Source organism: Rhinolophus sinicus, chromosome 3, assembly GCF_057876585.1.
Source record: "Rhinolophus sinicus isolate RSI-liver-muscle chromosome 3, RSI-T2T, whole genome shotgun sequence".
NCBI lineage: Eukaryota > Metazoa > Chordata > Mammalia > Chiroptera > Rhinolophidae > Rhinolophus > Rhinolophus sinicus.
Genome location: NC_142503.1, coordinates 35,053,330 through 35,074,031, shown reverse-complemented (window position 1 = coordinate 35,074,031; position 20,702 = coordinate 35,053,330). Strand labels below are relative to the sequence as shown.

Sequence of the window (20,702 nt, the reverse complement as noted above, 5' to 3'; positions counted from 1 at the left end):
AGAAAGAGTCTAGGGATTCCTCTGCATCTGACAGTGTAAAGGTCCTCCAGAAAACTCAGAAATCCACACATCTAGACCTTCAGCCCTCTGTTGAGGTGTCTACACTGGAGTTATGCTTTAATCACTTAAGTCAAATAAAACATGTTTTTAGCTAAACCAAAGAAGAAAGGAAAAAGAAAATTAGAGAAAGTTTGTTGGGCTATGTTATGCGAGGTTATGTTATATAAGGAAGCGGTTGCTCTTGTATTTCAGGGTTGGCTGGAAGGCTGTGTGAGTCTGCTCAGAAATGGTGCCAAACACAATATCCCAGATAAAAATGGCCGTCTGCCACTGCATGCTGCCACTGCTGAACCTGATGTGAGGTAAGTAGTCATGTTTACTGCTCATTCAGGTTGGGAGGGGCCCAACCTGGATTAGAAGGTCAACTACTCCAACTCTCTGTGGCAAATAAAAACAAAATCCATCCTTTTTTTTTTTTTTCCCCCCTGAAGTTGGAGCAGACAGAACCACATCTTAGTAAATCAAAATATTCTGGAATAATCTTAACCTCCAATGATTCAAACCCTTTTCTCCTAGTCTGGTTTAAGCAGAAATGCTACTTGTCATCATCTGAATTCATATATTCATTCATTCAATCAATCAATGATTAATCATTTATTGAGTGCTTTTTATGGGCCAAGCACTGTTCTAGGCACAAGCAGTTCCACAGTGAGCAAGACAGGGTCTCTGACGTCACAGAACTTACACTCTAGTGAAGGAGTTAAGTGGCACACTCATAAACAAATAAATAGGATAATTTAAAATAGTGATGAATGCTGTGAAGAAAATCACACAAGGTAAAGGAGCACTGAGTGGGCAGAAAGGTTAATGTCTAAGTTCAGAGTCATGCCAACATTTATGGGTCAGAAAAGGACCAGCAAGAAGAGACAGGGGAGACCAGTCGGTTAGAAGGAAAACCAAGAGTGTGTGCTGCTGGAAGCCATGTGAAGAAATATATTCAAGTAAGTTGAATGATCTGGGCCCCATTGTTGTAAGACAGTTGAGCAATAAAGGAAAAAGTTTTGCCCAGACCAAGTATAGCTTCCCCAATCTTCTGTGTTTAAATAGCTTCAGTCTTTTCAATCTTTTGAAAGCCCCTCACAGCAGCTGATAACAAGCATTTCCTGCTGTGGAATCAGCAACATTCTGGGTGTTTCCCCAACCTTGGCTGCATAGAACATGACTCTGACAGGAATTGAGCATTCTCAAGAGCTGGGCCTCGGGCCAGCACCACGGGGTACATACTGGGTGCCTCTCCTTCATACCTCGTGTCCAGAACTAAAACTAAAGCTCCGTGGGTGTTGAGGAGACCAAGGCCTCCTTTAGACTGATAGGTAACAGAATTTCTTCATTTCAATCTGTTTTACACTAAAATAAAAGGGCTTGGGAAATTCCAGGACTATTCCCAACCAAGCCTTTTCTCTTATTATCATTGGATTAAGTCCAGGAATAACAGAAAGCTACGATTTACTCAAAGCCTAATAAAACAAGGAAGTTTAGAGAAGAAACAGCAAATTCCGAGCCAACAATCAATAGACATCATAAAGGGATGACTCCTTTTGATGAATTAGGAAGAAAAAAAAAGAATGATTTTTCTAGACAGACCACAAAAATATTTAGTCATAAAATCATACTGTTTTCCAAAGAATAATCTTTAGAAAACATGTTGTAAATGTCTCTTATAAGACTATTCTGCTTTGATTTACTCTACTTAATTGCTTTTACTTGCATCACTCAGAGTGGTTGTTTCAAAATCTACCTAACTGATTCTGGAAGATAAATGCCTGCTTTAGTTATAGTAATTATAGCTGTTATAAAAAATAAAACCCAAACTTCAGGGTTTTAACACAATACAAGTTTATTCCAATGTAGTTTTTCCTGGATAGGGTTGGGGGTGGCTCCTCTCCACGTGGTAATTCAGGAACCCAAGCTTCTTCCATTTTATGGCTCTGTCATCCCCTAGGATTACAGAATCCTCTTTGTTCAGCTGCAAATAGAGAAAGAGGAGAGTAGAGAAGTCTCACTTATTTCTTTAAAACCTCAACCTGCAAATGACACTTTGGCTCATATTCCATTAGCAAGCACTAGCCATTTAGCCACAGCTGGGTATGAGGACTGTTGCGGAATATAGTCCTTGACCGAGAATCCATCTACCAGCAATGACTGCAATCCAAGAAAAAAGGGCATGAATTTCAGTGAAAAACTGTCTCTGCCATCAAGTCATTGCACCTGAGGGGTGCACTAAGCCTTGTCAGTCAAAATCACATTAAAGGTCAATTTGGTCTGTAGATTAGGCTCATCATCTGAAATCACTGCAATAATAAATTAAAAACCAATCCAAGTATACTTCCTCTTTTGTGGACTTATTAGTCTCTTTCATATTATGCCCACCAGTGACCCTCGACTGTCTAGGACCTATACTACATACTGTAACTGAGATAACAGAGTGGTTGGTGGCTTCCCTTCTCTAAAAATTGTACCTAATGATCCAGCCGCCACCTTCAGAAAAGCTGAAGTCAGAAAAATAAACATCCTTCTGTATGGTGATGATATATTTCTATTGTCCTAAAGGGACACTTAATCGATTCTGGAAGATAAAATCCTGCTTTAGTTATGCTAATGCTAGCTGCTGTAACTAGTAATATCCAAAGATTGAGATTGTGTTCCAAAACCAAAAATCATCATTTCTGGTAAGCATTCTCCAGAAACGAATTGGGTTAAACCTTAACAACCCATAAAGCAAATTAATTGGTTTTGTTACCTAGAGAACATTCTAAACTAGCTTGCCTTAAAGGATTCCCTATGGAATTGCATTGCTTAAAATTAGATGATTTTATTATTGCTGTACTGAGAAATCTGATGGCCATGCAGAGTTTGATAACATCTCTATGCAATGTTTCAAGCAGACACTATCCGCTTCATGCTCCATAGCAGAGAAAGTTGGGCTTCACTCACCCATTTGAGAGTCACCTTGAACTCAAAATGGCTTTCTGAGAAAAACAAATTTTGGTCTGGCTTGTAAGTATTTGTCTTAATCCTATAACCATAATGCAGAAGGGAGTGACCTTCCCTTAAGCCATGGAAACCTGCTTCATTTTCCCAAGTGGACACAACCTCAGGCGAGCGTAGCTAACTACTAAAGCATACAGGTCTGCGCCTACGACAGTGACGATGACAACATTTACCATGTTCTGAGGACTTTCCAGGTGCTGTCTCATCTAACCTGTACCACACCTCTATGTGGTAGGTCATAGCTTGATCCTCATTTTATAGATGAGGACACTGAGGCACCAAGAAGTAATTAATTGCCTGGTGCGTGTGTGAAGATAAGTAACCTGCCAGTGGGTCTGCTGTGCTCCCAGGACTCACTGTGGTGGACCCTACAGAATTTATTTTAATGGCCAGATTTTGTCATTAACCCTCAGCCTACACTGAGAGGCCTTATAACAAACAGCCTTATAAAACTTATCTCACTGGAACTATTGTATTTATTACAGCATTCAAAAATCCTTTATGAGAATCCACAAGAAAAACAATTTACTAAAGAAGGAATTGCTGTACTTCTCCTGATAAATTATTTTTTATTTTTACTATGTGGACACTGTGACTTACGATCTTTCTTTGCATGTTTAGAAAACTGAAAGTCCCATTTGTGTCCAACCTCTGGCATACGTGTGACCATAATTACATTGTCTTTGTCCGACCCTTGTTTTCTCTTTGCCTAGTCTCTTCACTTGTAATCTTATTTTACTATATGTATCTGAAATCCACCTGCAATCCTTTTTGGACTGAGGAAAGGAGTGGCCAGAAGTGGCAAGTAACCCGTCAGACTGACTGAGTTTGAATCTGACTCCATCTCTTACTGACGATATTATCTGGGGCAAATGAACATGCCAAGGCTCAGCTCACTTTCTTTTCTAAAATGTAGGGCTAATACAGTACTTAGGTAAGTAGGCAGAAGAAAAGGAGAAAATGTGTGGAAAGCTCTGAACACTGTCAATCGTCAGTGTTCCCAAGCAACAGTCAATCGTCAGTGTTCAGTAAGTGGGGGTGGAGATGATGAGGGTGATGATGGTGACGATGATGGTGATGATCATGATGAGGGAAGGTGGATAGAAATAAAGAAATACTATAGGTCAGTGCTAAAGAATGAATTCCTGCTACTGCCACCCCGCCAGCTCTCACCCTGGCTTTCCTCACCTTAGCACACACAGGTCCACAGAAAATCTGTCCATACACACAGGTACATGCACATACAGTCCTGCACCCACTGACATACGTACACATTGACTTCAAAGGTCGTCAGGGTGTGAACAGCGCTCCTATTTGTATCGCTCCTGGGACACACACATAGAGCGTAGCTAGACTTTAGAACCCAGTAAACACCAGCCTCAACCATTCAACATCCCTGAAACTCCCCTCCCTGCCTTTGTTAGTGCACCTACATCTGTGTTTTTCTTCTAATCATAAGCGTATGTGCGGGCCACACTGTAGTCTCATATTCAGGTATTCGTAGTCTTTTTTAAATCTACTCTTAGATTTACAAGCAGCATGTACCTTGCACTCAGTGTTTGCTGGAGGTTATTTAGAGCGAGGCTCAAACTGAACCTACTTATAAACAAGCCAAGGGGACACTTCAGTTAATCCTTTGCCTCCAGAGGGATTTGGTTCTCTGACAGAAACAACTCAAAGCAAACCAATCGGTTCCATATATAGCCTTAGTTAAGCTGCCGCTCAGTGGTGATCTACGCTGATGCAAGGACAAGGGATTTATAATTATGAACATGAAGGCAAGTTGGATGGACAAAAGCAAAGGAGTGTAGGATTTATCTCATGATTCCCCTTCCTGCTTTGAACCCTCAGCTTCTCAGTAGGTCCAAGTTTTCTCGCTTTCAGCTCCCCATGGCTTTTCTTGCTTCCTTGGCTCTGGGACATTCAGAGGGCGCCCCTATGAAAGAGGGGGCATGATCATTAAGACAAAGCTCCAAAGAGAACGGAGCTGTGTTTGTACAGCGCTGCACATGCTAGCTTTGGAAGGCAAACAGCTATTTCCTCTGAAAGCAGCCACAGGGCTCTCTGAAGGTCTTTTTCATGGTCTCCATGGTTACGGGCAGATTTCCCCCCTCCCCTCCCCCCACACACAGAAAGCACCAGCAGCTCTGTCTCTTTTCATTTCTCTTGGTTATAGCCATAAGGAGGAAGGAAAACATTTCTTTGGGGTCCTGTTTTCTGGTTACCAGGTGATGCATTCTAATCTGAATACATGTTTCACTATAGCAATCTCTCACATCCAGGCAGCTTCAGGGACAGGAGGGCAGGTGGCTGGTTTGGGGACCCGTTTCCCCACTCATCACTGGCCAGATCCAGGGCTGCGAGCCCAAGGGGCCAGCAAAACAGAGAAGCCCACAGAAACAAGCTGCCCCCAGGATACATCTAGCTCATCTCTCTGGCTCACCAATCACTTAATGGTGATCAGGGAACCCCAAAATAGAAAGGGTAAGAGCTTTTTTTTTAAGAAAAAATTAATCATTATATAGAACTTATTACGGCATGTAAATGTCATTCTAAGTGCTTTATATGCATTGATTCATTTAAAGTCACAACAAATCTTTGAGAAGTAGGTGTAATTATTATCTCTGTTCTGCAGATAAGAAAATGTAAGCACTGAGAGTTTCCTAGCTTGCCCAAGGTCACTGGCTGGTTGGTAATGGAGCAGGGATTCTGACTGAGGTAGTCTGGCTGCAGCATCTGTGGTCTTATCACTCACCACCCTGCCTGTCTGGGATCGCTCCTGGTGAGGATCTGTGTCCGCTGTGTATACTCCTGCCTGAGAGCAAGACAGTGTGAGCAGGTGCTAAGAGAAGACTGGGCTGGGGAGTTGTGGGAGAAATACTCCTGGGGCACCTTAGCACAAAACAGGAATTCTAAGAGAACAACAACAACAACAACAAAAACCTATGAGGTCTGTAAGTCCTCTGGTCATTAAGATATTAACAGCTGTGGGACAAGAGTCTTGCACATCACATGCAGAGCTGCATGGAAGCACCAGGCTGTAAATTAGACACCTAGTTTCTAGGCCAGGCGGGATCACCAAGGCAACATGTGATGGCTTTGGCAAGCAATGTAGTGCCTCAGGCTGTTTCTTCTCCTAAAAGGAGAGAGAGAATCCTTAACCATAAATTTCTGTCCAGCATTGAAGATCAATGTGTCTTAGACACTTCGGAATCAAATCGAATCAAGTGATATAGATTAGCATATATCAATCAGAGTCATGACATGGAAAACATGGAATATTAAAAGAGGTAACTGAAAAAGTTTAATGAAAGACTGTTTGAAATTAACCAAGAGATGGTGATATAACCCCCCACCCCCACCTCCCACCAAAAAGCAGGAAAATATTCCACCCCTAAACTGAAAGGAGTAAAGAACGGGGCTGTCATTGGAAACTGCTGAGAGCTGTGGTAGTAGTTGTAGTTGTGACTGCAGGAGAGGGGGCCACCTGGCAGGAGCCGATGCCTCTGGTTGAGGGAAAAAGTCATTGTCAGAAAGGGAAGTAGCTTTCCTGTTTCCTACTGCCAACTCTCTCCCTGGCCAAACCCAGTGGGAAGTCAGAGGGTGAGGGAGCCTGGATGATGAAGTCATTGGAGGTGAGCCTCAGAGCAGGACATTCCAGGCAGAGAATGGATTTGAGAGGCTAGTAGAGAAGTATCCAGGTACAGCATTTATTCCATGACTTTTGGAGGCCCATCGAGGATGTGACAAGAGGTCTTTCTGTCCCCACCCCCATTCTCATCTAGTGCGAGCCCCACTTCTGCTCTGCAGTGGCTGCAGCAGATCCTGTCTGGCTATAGATGATGTCAGTCTGCTCAGGGTTAGCCGAGGATAACCAGATTGGAACGCAGCTGACCTCTTGCCTCTCCCTCCCACTCTCCCCCAGGACATCAGAGCAAATGAGCCCTAGAGATTAAACAATAGACAGTAATGAGAGAGAGAGAGAGACAGACAGACAGACTAGTTACCCTCCCCTTATAAAGTCTTCCCTCATAAGGGAAAAAATATCCAGTAGTGGAATATAATTACAAATATAAAAACAGCGTTACCCCAAATGCAATTATCTTTACAGGATCTTGCCGTCAGATGGAGGAATTCTAGAATTCAGAAATGAGAAAAGAGACGTGTTGCTTGCAGTCATAGCCTGTTCCTTTAAAGTCCATTTAGTAGTTTTGTGCCTCTCACAGTATTCAGTCCTCATCACCATTGCTATTATCTCCACTACGGAGGTGAGGATCCTGAAGCTCAGAGATGTCATGCAGTGATGCGGCCAGAATTAAAGCACAGAATTGCCCTGGCTCCCAGAAAAGAACAGTGATAAGACTGAATTTAAACCTTAGGCTTCGTGGTTATTTCACCTCCACAGCAAAGAACCAGAAGCCCACCCTATTTAAGCTCTCCTTGTATTGTGTTTATCATGAATGCAATCTGGTAAGTCCCTCTTCTATTGTAGGTAGCAATTTAATACTTAGGACTTTAGACGTCATCCAAGCTGAGAGACAATGAAAACCTGACTGGGGAGGAGGCAAAACCATTTCATTCTTCCAACAGTTCTTCCAAAAATAATTTCTGAATTTCCTTCATTGTCTCCCTATGGATAGTCCTTTATCGCCTTAATGAGCATACTAGTTTGCTGAGGCTTCCATAACAAAATATTACAGACGAGTGTCTTAAGCCACAGAAATTTATTTTTCCACAGTTCTGGGGGCTGCAAGTCCACGATCAAGGTGTCAGCAGGGTTGGTTTCCTCTGCAGCTTCTCTCCTTGGCTTGCAGATGGTCACGCTCTTGCTGCCTCTTCACACGGTCTTTCCTGTGTGGGAGCACGCCTCTGGTGCCTCCCTGCTGTCCTAATGCTCTTCTTATGAGAACACCAGTAAATTGGATTGGGGCCACCCTAACAGCTTCCCTTTAGCTTAATTACCTTTTCAAAGGCTCTACCTCCAAATATGGTCACATTCTGAGACACTGGGGTTTAGAGTTTCAACATAAGTTTGGGGGAGAATCAATTCAGTCATAACAATGAGTATCCACTGATTAATTCATTCAGCACCTTTCTCAGTGGTTTCCAAACCTGACAGTTTAGCAGAATTTCCTGAACAACTCTTAAACTGTAGAAGCTGGGCTTCTCTCTAGACCTACTGAGTCAGAAACCCTAAACATAGAACCTATGTATTTGTGGTTTTAAAAAATCTCCCCAGAGGATTCTGAGACAGGGCCAGGGTTAAAACATTTAGGGTTAAGTGTTTTGGAAATAACATTTACTGTGTTCCAGCATGCTTTAAATGCTGTATGCATATTATATCATTTAGTCCTCACACTGCGCTGTAGGATAGGCACTTTTTATCACCCCCATTTTACAGATGAGGACACTTAGGCACAGAGAGGTTAAGTTACGTGCCTGCAGTCACAGAGCTCGTCAGTGATACTGCTGGGATGTGAACCCAGGCAGTCTGGCTCCAGAGTCTGGGCCCCTAACCACTACACTCAACTGCCTCTCTCCCACAGATAGAGTGTTAGCTTCTGTCAACCAAGTGTGAGACCCCAGTGGGATAAGAATTGGAACTTAAGAATCATTGATAGTTGTTTCACACTGATGAGTGTCACTTCCTGCTTGTATATGTGTATGTCTTACAGAGAATAAACAAAGTTGTAAATGCTAACTGCCTCCTGGTATGATCTACAGATTTAAAAGACATGACATGTGTACCTAGTGGTGAAGTCGTTTGAAAGCACTCTATAAGTTTATGTAAATGAATAAAGAAAAACACTAGAGGACTTTGGTTCTTAAAATGCAGACATAGGGACACAGAGCTGGGGAATAAGATGAGCCTACAGATTCACTTGCTCCATTCCCTTTTGCGCCTCCAGAAGCACTAAGATACAGAGGCGATAGAAGAAGAAGAGAGAGGGATTCTATTCCTCCCAGGTGCCTTCTTACCTATCATGCTGGCTTCTTTTCCATGGATCTTTTCCTTAGATAACTGGAAAGGGCCCACCTCCACCAGACTGTATTGCTAACGTTGTGTTCTCACACAGATTCTGTTCTTTTGAGCTGCTTCTGTTTTCCTTCGCAGGCTCCTAACAGTCCTGATGCAACAGTCAAATCTCAGCGAGATTAACCACCAGGACACTGAGGTGAGCCAGCCTTCAGAAGGAATAGGTGGCCCTTGTACACATGGGGACGGGGGGGGGGGGGGGGGTGCTGAACCACTGTGCTTCCTCTCATACATGTGCCAGGAGGTGACCCCGAGAGCGAAGCATGTGTCTCTACTACTCATCCTCAGGCAAAAATGTATCCCCACTGTGGGTGTGGGCAGCTTCTAATAGAAAAGGATTTATCGCATTAAGTACCTAAGCCTTTAGCATACCACTGAAATTTTGTAATTCCCATCTGGTCATTGGGAAACAAATATTGCTCTTTCCTGTCTTCTCAAGTCCCAGAAACTTCGATGGCAAGCTATGGCTGCCAACACTCTCTCTGAATGAAAGATGTCAGATAGATAATAATAACAACAGGCTTCCTGTTCCCGAGGCCACGTTTATGCCAGTGATCACAATTGCTGTCTCTTGCACAAGGCTTCCACAAAGATGGCGCAGCACTCTTGAGCGAAGTTGCCGAGGGAGGATGGGTCAGCCCCCGGCAGAGCCATCCCAGAGTACCTTAGGGCCTTGTTGTTGTAGCTACTTGACTCTTAAAAAGCAGGACTGACTCTCATTAGCCAGCCTGGTTTCCTTAACAAGCTTCTTAGCACCAATTTGAATACCTGGTTTTTAATGGAATGTTTTATAAATATATGCTTGGTTTGGCTACACTTCACTAAGAATGTCTGATAACTTTAAGAAAGTACGATAGCAATGAAAATGCACATGCCCCCAAATGCCAAATTCCACTGTTGTCAAGGAAGCCAGCTGGCCTATTAGGGGCTCCCCTCCCACCCCCATCTTTCTGGAGCCTTCTGATTCAAGGCCTCCTTCACGCTAGCTTGGCTCGAGTGACCACACCAAAAAGCCCCTGCTTCACAATCTGGGTTGGATGTCTCCCGACTTGGTGGTCACACGCTGCTTTCATTCCCCGTGTCTGACGTGGTTTAAAGCAAAACAGCAGAAGAGAGAGCATTGCACTGTTTTAAACTTCTGCTTTAAAAACAAGAACCAGAGATGAGAAAGCACACTCCAATCACTCAGCCCATGGTGTGAAAGGGAGCTTGGGTAGTCACCGCTTATGCCAGCTGATCATGAACTTCTAGACTTTGGGCAAGTTGCCAACCCCTTCCTCCACCTCCAACTCCTACCCTCAGCCCCCAAACTGGGGCATATTAGAAAGGAGGCAAATTCAGTCGTTCATACCCTAAAGCTAAATTCCCCTTTTAGACCTCCAAATATTTCCCAGTAAAGTGATGGTTCCCTGTTTTTCCCCACCCTGGGATGCCCCTGGCTGGTGGATATAATGAAAGTTGACACAGATCTTTCTAACAGTGGTACTTGTAACATGTTTTGGATAATATGTGGTAAGTGTTGGGAAAGTCTGATTCCTTCTCATGAAAAGTGACCTCTCTGAGGAGTTTCCCCCTGCTGATAAACCAGCATTCTGACCCTTGGCTTTTAAATGCAGAGCACAGGGGCCTCAAAAAGGACACTTCCCACCAAGTGTTGCAGCTTCCTCTTTGGGCCATGTCACTGCATATCTGCATGTCTGAAACCAATCTGAAGCCAATTGCTAATGCTTGTCTGTGTTTTTCATTTTACGTAGATGTTTGTCATTGCTAATGTGAGCCAATTCATATAAACTTGGAAGGGCTAGAAGCTCTTTGCCATTCAGAAATAAGGACAATTCTGAAATGGAAAGAACATAGCCCAGGTTTTCTTTTTCATTCATTACCGTAGTGGAGTTCCTGTGTTTGGCTTCTCAGTGTTCTGAACAAGCAATCACCTATTTTCCTCCCCTCCTCAATATTTTTCCAGGGAGCTCCAAGCACAATGCAGTCTCCATTAAATATAAGGGGGTAACATTAAAGCATAGGCACACACACACACACACACACACACACACGCACACACCCTGCTACAAAACAGGAAGCAAAAACCAGCAAAGGCAAAAGAAATGAGAGAAAAGGTAACTTAGTGCTGGTGAAACATTATGGTTTCCTGATGACAAGAGGAAAGAATAAGGCATATCCTTACATAGTTTGAATGAAATTATTTTCCAAGAGTAACTGAAGGACTCCCAAGCTTGTCACAATAATGGCTAAAGATTAAAGGATCAATTAGTAGAAATGCAAATCATTAAGTGATATATTAGATTGTAAACTAAAACTAAAGACTAGAGAGAGAGAGGACGAAGAAAGTGTATGTTTCTGAAACCATTCGAGAACTGCTCAAATAAAACAAAACGTGGTAGCACTTGCTATCAGAGAGGTGAATATCATTTTAGAGGCTGTGCTGATCTGTGCTCAGTGACTTAAAATAGTTTCTTTGTATTACTAGTTTTTACTTATATAATACATGAGCACATTTCCTTTTTAAAAATTTAAATATTACAAGTGATAGTAGGAAATCCTGGGTTACTTCCACCTCACCACCTTAGCCCCTGGGTAACCACTGTTTGATGTGTCTCTTTCCCAATCTTTTATATATTGTCATAGACACTATGGAGTATAACATAAAAGGTATCATCACACTCTATCTGTTGTTCTACAACTTTGTTTTTTCACTCAAGGATATGTATGTCTTAGAGCTGTATTCATATTGATATCTATAGATCTGGCTCATTCCTTTTAATGGCTTCGTAATGTTTCACACTATAGTACCCCCGCCCCCCCACACCCCCGCCCCGCCATCGGTGGTTCCACTTTCTGAGGTTTCATTTACCTGCAGTTAACCGAGGCCCGAAAATATTAAATGGAAAATTCCCCAAATAAAGTTTTAAATGGTGCACTGTTCTGAGTAGCAGAATGAAATCTCACATTGTCCTGCTCTGGGATGTGAATCATCCCTTTGTCCAGTATCTCCATGCTGTATATGCACCTGCCCACTTGTCACTTAGTAGCTTTCTCCATTATCGGATGGGCTGTCTTGGTATCGCAGTGCGTGTGTTCAAGTAACCCTTGTTTTACTTAATAAAGTCACATTCACGTAACTTTTCTTACAGCATATAATTGCTCTATTGTATTATTCGTTATTATTAACTGATCTCTTACTGTGCCTAATATATAAATTAACTCTTATCATAGATATACATGTATAGGAAAAAACATTTTATACACACATACATACACACACGTGTGCGCACATGTGTGGGGGAGGTTCAGTATAATCTGTGGTTTCACACATCCACTGGCGGTCTTGGAACATATCCCCCACGGATAAGGAGGGATTACTCTACTATGAAAATACCTCTACTTATTTTTCTAAACAATTCCGCTGTCTCCAGTTTTTCACAACAAGCACTATTCTAAGGAGTGTTCTTGTATCAGCCTCCTTGAGTATTTTTTATAAGCATTTCTCTAAAAGAAGAATTGTTGGGCAGTAGAGAGTATACATTTTTATTTTTAATACCCATGCCTGGTTGTTCTCCAATATAGCTGTATCAATTTATAGCTCCACCCACAGTGTAAAAGGGTGTTTGTTGTTGGTTTCCCATTGTTGGATTTTCTTGTTGTTGGGTTAATCTGCATATCCCTGATAACCAGTCAGATTGAGCATCTTTTCATAGGTATAACGGTCATTTTTAATATCTTCTTTGTGACTTGCCTGTTTAGATCCTTTTAGGTTTGGGTTGCTTGCCATTTTCTTATGAGTCATAGGTGTTTATTTTATATTTTGAACATTAATCCTTTGTTGGCTGTTGGGTTGCAAATATTTTTCAGTCCACTGCTTATTTTAGAACTGTTCATGATGTCTTTTCTTGTACAGAAATTTTACAATATGATATAATCAGAATGATCTTTCATATCTACTATTGTTTTTGCTTTTGGCATCTTTTTTAAAGACCTCCCCTGCCCTCAGGGACATGACTACACTATGATTTTAATTTATTACAAGTTTCTTTTTTAAATATGTGGTTCCATTTCTGAACTCTTTGTTCTGTTCCAGTGATCTGTTGGTTTTTGTTTTTTTCTCTTTCATTAACCACACCGCTTAATAAAGTGAAGCCATCCACACTGCAGAGTTTAGCACTGTTGGAAAAGGGAGATGGGTCAGATTGTCCTTTGTGCTTTGTTCTTCTGAACGTCAGAGGACTCACTGACATAAAGAAAGGCTTTTCTACTGCAGCTACAGGGAGGTATCAAGTTGCTAGACTCCTGGAATTGAACCTCTCTCTCCTGCTCTCATTTTAGCTTTGATGGGAAGAACACCATGAAGAGGGGCTATGAGCTGTGGGCATCTGGGTTAGGACTTCACATTTATCCAGAGAAGCACTGTTAGGCACGGTATTTAGGATATATTGTTGATCCTACCTTAAATGCACATTCTGATTTAAGTAGAATGGCCTGGTAATCCAAAGTTCCGTTACAACAGCACTGGAGAAAACAAATCCAAGTTGCAAAAACAGATGTGAACATTTGGATATAATTCTTAGCACTGCATCCACTTATCACATACCTAAAATATAACCACAGGCAGAGATTGTACATACACTATAAAGGCAAAATGAAAAGAAACAGTCCCTGGGTTAAAACAGCTTTTTACTTTACAGTTAACAAGAGGTAAAATAATAGAACATTTTTTTTAAATGCTCCAGAATTTTTATCCTAAAAATGAACACTTCAAAAAATTAGAGTAGTCACTACTCCTAGGAGCACTCACTTCTTTCTCTCCTCAATCCCCCATAAGTCTCTCTGGAGGCAGACCATGTCTTTTTCATCTTGTACCCCATAGACTCCAGTACAGTAACTTGCCCATAGCAGATACATAGATAGATAGATAGATAGATAGATAGATAGATAGATAGATAGATAGATAGATAGATAGATAGATAGATAATAGATAATTAAATGATTAAACTCAAGAAAAATTTGTGCATTTCTCTCTAAAAGTGCCATTCTGAAACCTTGAAGATTGCTAAGCACTTAATCAGATTTCTGATTCCAAAAACACAAAAGTTACAGTGGTTTTGGGAAAAAAAAGTTTTGAGAAGCTGATGGGACTTGTAAACCCTTAAGTGAAACTTGGGTAGCACAGGCTCTAGGCTCAGAATTACTCATCTGTACAAGAGCACTGTTGCAAAGCACCCCTGCTGCACCCCCACCAGTTCCAGCATCATGTAGTCCTATCAGCAATCTCGAAATGGATCCGAAGTCAACTAAAACTTACCATTTTCCTTTGCAACATGCTGGAGAGTTGTGTTCCTAACTGAATGTGAGTTACTCTTCATTCTTTGATCTAATACTTTTTGTTTTTCAAAAAAGTGAAATTCTACTGTTACCAGGACCATCTGGGTGTTTGTGGCAACAAATCTGCCAGTGATTCCTAGATTTTCAGCCCTTAGGTGTTTTGACGGTCCAATGAGTCCTCAGTGAAATCGCTGTGAGCAGCTGGTAGCAACACAGTTTGGATGCAGAGCTTACATTCAACAGACTGGTATTTTATACTCCTCGTGAGCCTTGATAACCTGCAATTCACTAATTCATTCTTCCTGTAAACATTTCTTGAACACCTACTGTGTGCTCGGTGAGGTGGGTTTACCATGGTCAATAAGCCCCAGCCTCATCCTTTAAGTGCATCACAGTTTAATCATGATCTGTGTCACTGCACAGATCACACATGTGTCACTCATGTGTCACTGCACAGGGCACATGCCAGTCGTCAAGCCTGAAGTCTGCTCCTTAAATGGCCACCAGCGTCCTAACAAAACACAACTATGTTGCCTGCCAGCTCAATAGAAGCTGAAAGAAGGAGAAGTAGGGAGTTGTAGAAAAAGTTCCTAAACAAAGTGTGTTGTGCGATACCAAGAGCTGTACTTGAGCTGATTTTGAAAATTTTGGTTTTCATATTACTCACTCTAAGAGGATTTAGTTTTGTCATTAGCCCAATTGAAAAAAATAGTAACAGGTAATTTCCATTGACTTGATTGAATATTTGCAACCTGTTTATATTGTAATATAAATATACAATGTATTTTTATATTATATGTATTATCATACATATTCAGAGAAGTAATAGAGTGTTTCATGTCTCGATTTGGGGCCATTTAGAGGATCAACAGTTTCTGACAGTGATCCCAAATCCCTGGATGGGGGTGGAGGAAAGGAGAATATATATATTTCAACACCTTACAAAAATATTTGCCAGCTGCACTTTTAGGAGGGGACTAGAAATAATGAGAAATGAAACAAATAATAATATAGGGTGACAATCCTTACACTAGTGAGAACCACCACTCTAGGAAGTGGGAAGACTCTAAATCCAGATAAAAGTCACAGAGAAAAGAATTTTCCAGCATCTGAGCTCATTTCCAAAATGAAAATCTACCAGCACGATGTGTGAAAAGAACAGCTTTCCTCCAGAGTTGAAGAGACCTGGATTTGAATCCCAGTTCTGCCATGTACCCAGTCAATCGCCTTCGGCAAATTAATTAACCTGTCTGTGCTTCAGTTTCCTCACCTGTAATACTGCTAAAAATACCTTAGGATTATTGTAAATATTCTGTGAGGTAACATATAGGAAGCTTTTGGCACCAAGTAGGTATACAAAAAATGGTAGTGTTCCTCCTCCCCACCTCACTCCTTTCCCAAAGCATGCAAGAGTTGGTTGTTTTGGGTTTTGTTTTTGTTTTTGAAGAGAGGGGTTGTTGTTTTCAGAGACTAACTCTTTAAGCCTAGCAGCTGTGGTGAGGAGACAAAGATTAACAGTGCATAATCACAGTTTAATTCACAACCACATTCTCACACTGAATTCTCATATCACTAAATCATGTCTCTGGACATAGTGATTGCCATCTACCTCACTTGGAGCACTCATCAGAAATTCTAACAAGTTCCCATAGATGATTTGGTAACAATGATCCTATCAGGCGAGTTCATTTCTATAAAGTAGGAGTCATGTTCAGCCTTTCTTTTTTCTTTTTTTTTTAATTAAAGTTTATTGGGGTGACAATTGTTAGTAAAGTTACATAGATTTCAGGTGTACAGTTCTGTATTACATCATCTATAAATCCCATTGTGTGTTCACCACCCAGAGTCAGTTCTCCTTCCATCACCATATATTTGACCTCCTTTACCCTCATCTACCACTCCCCTCCCCCTTTAACCTCTGGTAACCACTAAACTATTGTCTGTGTCTATGAGTTTTTGTTTCTTCATTTGTTTGTCTTGTTCTTTTGTTATTTTCAGTTTTATATACCACATATCAGTGAAATCATATGGTTCTCGATTTTTTCTGGCTGACTTATTTCGCTCAGCATAATAATCTCAAGATCCATCCATGTTGTCGCAAATGGTACTATTTCATCTTTTCTTACCGCCGAATAGTATTCCATTGTGTATATATACCACATCTTCTTTATCCAATCATCTATTGAAGGACACTTTAGTTTCCATGTCTTGGCCACTGTAAATAAAGCTGCAATGAACATTGGAGCACATATAGTTTTATGGATAAATGTTTTCAGACTTTTTGCGTAAATACCCACGAGAGGGATTGCTGGGTCATATGGTGATTCTATTCTTAATTTTTTTAGGAATCTCCACACTGCCTTCCATAGTGGCTGCACCAGTCTGCATTCCCACCAACAGTGTATGAGGGTTCCTTTTTCGCTACAGCCTCTCCAACACTTGCTATTATTTGTCTTGTTGATGATAGCCATTCTGACTGGGGTGAGGTGATATCTTTTTGAGGTCTTTCTTTGTGTGTATGATTTTAAAAAGTAAGTCAAATTTTACAAAAGCAAAAAAATTCAATCAAGAACAGCAGTGAAATGTCATTCATTCGTTTAGTAAGTATTTATTTAGTATGTACAATGTGCTTGGAACTTCTCTAGGCTCCAGGGATTCAGAGAGGCAGACAAGGGTCTGCCCTCATGAAGCTTACACTTCAGTAACTTCAAAATTGTCTTGATGCCTTTAATCCTGGAAATTGGTAGCACTTCATGATGAAACCAATGACTGAAACAAATGGAACTCAGCACTTGAAAGGGGAAATCCGTGCATAATAAAAGAATCTGATTCCCTTGAGTTAAGATTTCTAACTCCAGTGGGCCAAATTAAAAATGAAGAGGACCCACTGAAATGCATTGAACTATTCTGAATCACGAGTAAATAGTCAACTGATGGGATAAGAACAAAGAAGTTCCATTGCTTTTAGAACAGCATTCTTTTCCATATGGAACCAATTTCTTGAAATATCCTCAAGAGTATCTCTGGAGGCTCAGTGTTCAATGACTGAAACTTGAAACTTGAAAGCAGCCCATTATTCAATGATTTAGAATATGGAACTGATCAAGGGGATTTAACATTTAACCCCAGTGCCCCAACAAACCCCAAACCCTAGATTCAGTTCCATGCTCACTCATGGACTTGTGGACTTCTCTAGAGCTGTTTCCTCTTTCATAAAATGAGGAGAATGACACCGTCAACATTGGCTAACTGCTATAGCAAACAACTCAAAACCTCAGGGTCCTGACACAAAACAAGCTTATTTCATAGTCCAGTGCTGGTTGACGAGGTGGCCCTGTTCTAGCTGATCAATCAGAGTCCAGGTTTTTTAATCATACAGTTTCAGCCTTGTCCTTCTCTGCATTTGGTTGTCAGATAAGAAAAGAGAATGCATGCAAGACCACATGGGTTTTGTTTTCTAGGCAGAGGGGAATTCCATTCCTTCCATCTTTTTGCCCATGTGGCAGTGGTCAGGATTCAGTCTCATGTCCACACCTGTCTGCTGGAGGCTGGGGAATGCAGACTGTGTGGCCCTGGAGGAAGAGGAAACAGAGGTTGGTGAACTCGTAGTAGACTTCACCGTGAGACTTAATGCAGAAGATTTTTTGGTGGATTAAGTGAGACAACACACATAGGAACTCATAAATACCTCTGGATCAATAAATATTATAATCCTGGGATATTAGCCCTGCACTTCTAACTAGGCTGAGGCCCATCTCTTCTGCTCATCTCATCGTGGATGGAGCAAAGAAGGCTAAGGTAGTCACTCTTCCCTTTATAGTATCTGCAGAGATGAATATAAAAAGAGAAGCTTTAAAGCTGCCCACACTCTTTGCCCCTTTACCATAATCTAGCGTCATGTTAGATATATTTCATGTAATTGACAGGTGTGGGCAAGGAGAAGAGGCCATCAGACTTCATCTTAGTAAATGATGCCAAAGGGGTGTGACCATAAGCTCTGAAAGAAACTGGGATTCACCAGATTGACTCATCCAGATCTGTTCTCCAACCTGCCACAGAGTGATTTCTTCTCAACAGTGTAAATCAGATCATGTCAACATCTGCTTAAAACCCTTCAGCTGTCTCTCCATTGACTTTAGAATAAAATCCAAATGCCTTATACAGGGTCAGTATCCCCATCCCATACTCCCTGCCTTCCTCTCCGAACTCATCTCACGTGGCTCTCCTCTTGTCCTCATTCATTCATTCATTCATTCATTCATTCATTCAACAGCTATTTCTCTAATCTCTGTTGTAGTCACTGGGGAAACTTCAATAAAACAGTGCCCCGTCCCCGTGATGGGAGATGGTGTCCTTGCGTGCCTCCAGTGACAAGGGCTTGCCCGCATGACCTGCTGCTTGCCAAGCTTGCAGAGGCCCATGCGGAACAGACACTGCCCGTGTGGTTATTCTGTCACAGCACTCCGTGTGTGTTCCTCATTGCATTCAGCAGTCTGGAAAATCCTTTGGCTCGTTCCTGTGTATTTATTATCTGTCTTCCTCTATCACGGTGCAATTCCCATGAAAGCAAGGATCTCGTTTATCTTATTGACTGTAGTATCCTCAACACTTGTTTGCCCGGCACAAAGCAGAAGCTCAATAAATATGTGTTGAATGAATGATTTGAGGGATGCATGAACTGACAGGCAGCAACCAACCTATCTGGTGATGGCCCTCTGGCCAGGGGAAAAAGTATGAGCTCTGTTTTCCTCCCGGATAGCCTGTGTTCATCTCTGTCCCCTCTGATTTTGATTTTGTAGGGAATGACACCACTGCACTGGGCAGCTTTCCACAACCAGCCTCAGCATACCCAAATGCTGCTGAAGAAGGGGGCAGACCCCACCCTTGTGGATAAAGACTTTAAAACGGCTCTCCACTGGGCAGTGCAGGTAAGGACGTATCTCAAGTTTGAATGGTCTAAAGCAGTGTTAATAAGGCTCTATGTCAGACAATAGGAAAGGAATCAGCAAAGGTACAGCCTTAGTATTGATACACAGTTTGTATGTATGACAGAGCAAGTAAGATGCATGGTACTCTCCTTCTCTCCATTCGTATCCAGAGGGCCAAGAGCCAGCCTGTCACTTTGGAGGGTTTGGGTGCATCAGTTGTTGAGAAGAAACTCTGCCAAGATACAGAGCAGGAGGAGTGATAGAATATCAGGCAGAACCTGCCTTAGCTGTTTTACACACACACACACACACACACACACACACACGCACGCACGCACGCACGCATGCACACGTACACACATACACACACCTTCCTCACTGTCTCTCTTTATCTCAATGCTTGTCACTGGCTCATAGTACCCCAGGATAAACCAAAGATTGACTAGGAAAATTCGTTCATGGTCTTTGGGCCATGGCTCTCTTCTTCCTTCCAAATCTTCTAAAGCAGAGTAATCCCTGAATCCTATGCTGAACCATGAAAATCGTGGCTCATGACCCTACCTCACTATCTTCAAAGGGAGTCTATATGAGAACACACCACCGAAGAAATCAGAATAGACCCCAGAAGTCTGCAGTCCAAAGACGGGAAAACTGAGAACAAAGTGAAAGAATGACCACAGCTAACATTTCTTGAAGTGCTTTCTATTTTGAAGGGGAGTGACTAGCTAAGAGTCATCTATTCTGTTCCTCAGAGGAAAGCGGTACTAGTCTCCTTTGAGAAAACTGCCAGCCCTTTCTGTCTTTCGATGCCTCACATAAACATCCCCACTGTTTATTTCCATCAGCCCAATAAGGGCACCCCTGCTGAACTGGATCCTTGCGAGAGGAGTTTCTGCCCACCCTGATGGTGGTTTCACTCAGGTGTTTTCATGTGCCACGCATGGTAAGATGGGCACCTGGCACTTTCAGGGTGACAAATGTGCCTGAGATCAGGGGAAAAGAGAAGTGATTTGAAAACTGCTCTGTTTTTGTCTTCCCAATCTTGGCTTCAGTTACTCTGTACCATCGCCAGCCCTGGGCAAAACTGAAGTGAGCCAGACTTGTTTTTGTCATCTCCACCTGCCCTTAGCACCCTCCTACATACTTTCAGTATCTAATCGCCCTCCCTGCCCCCCTCACACCGGTCCCTGGCCAGGGCCCAGTCCTGCGGCTGGTCAGAGGTCACCACCATAGCCGTGGCCCCAGTGGCCACCTGGCTGGGGATCCAAGAAGTGTCCCAAGTGTGCCGGTTCTTAGCTTAGGTGAGAGCGGTGAGAATCAAGCATTTTCTGTATATTCACTCTCTGATA

General features: G+C 42.1%; 1 protein-coding gene across 2 annotated transcripts in view; it reads left to right on the top strand.

The window, feature by feature from the left end:
• Positions 1 to 20,702, top strand: part of ANKRD55 (ankyrin repeat domain 55) — a 156,453-nt gene that overhangs the window by 104,547 nt on the left and 31,204 nt on the right. For both annotated transcript variants that reach the window (XM_019742963.3, XM_074328934.2), the window contains 3 exons: positions 253 to 362; positions 9,167 to 9,227; positions 19,225 to 19,353. In XM_019742963.3, coding sequence (XP_019598522.2) covers positions 253 to 362; positions 9,167 to 9,227; positions 19,225 to 19,353 — 300 coding nt within the window. The remainder of the gene's footprint in view (positions 1 to 252; positions 363 to 9,166; positions 9,228 to 19,224; positions 19,354 to 20,702) is intronic.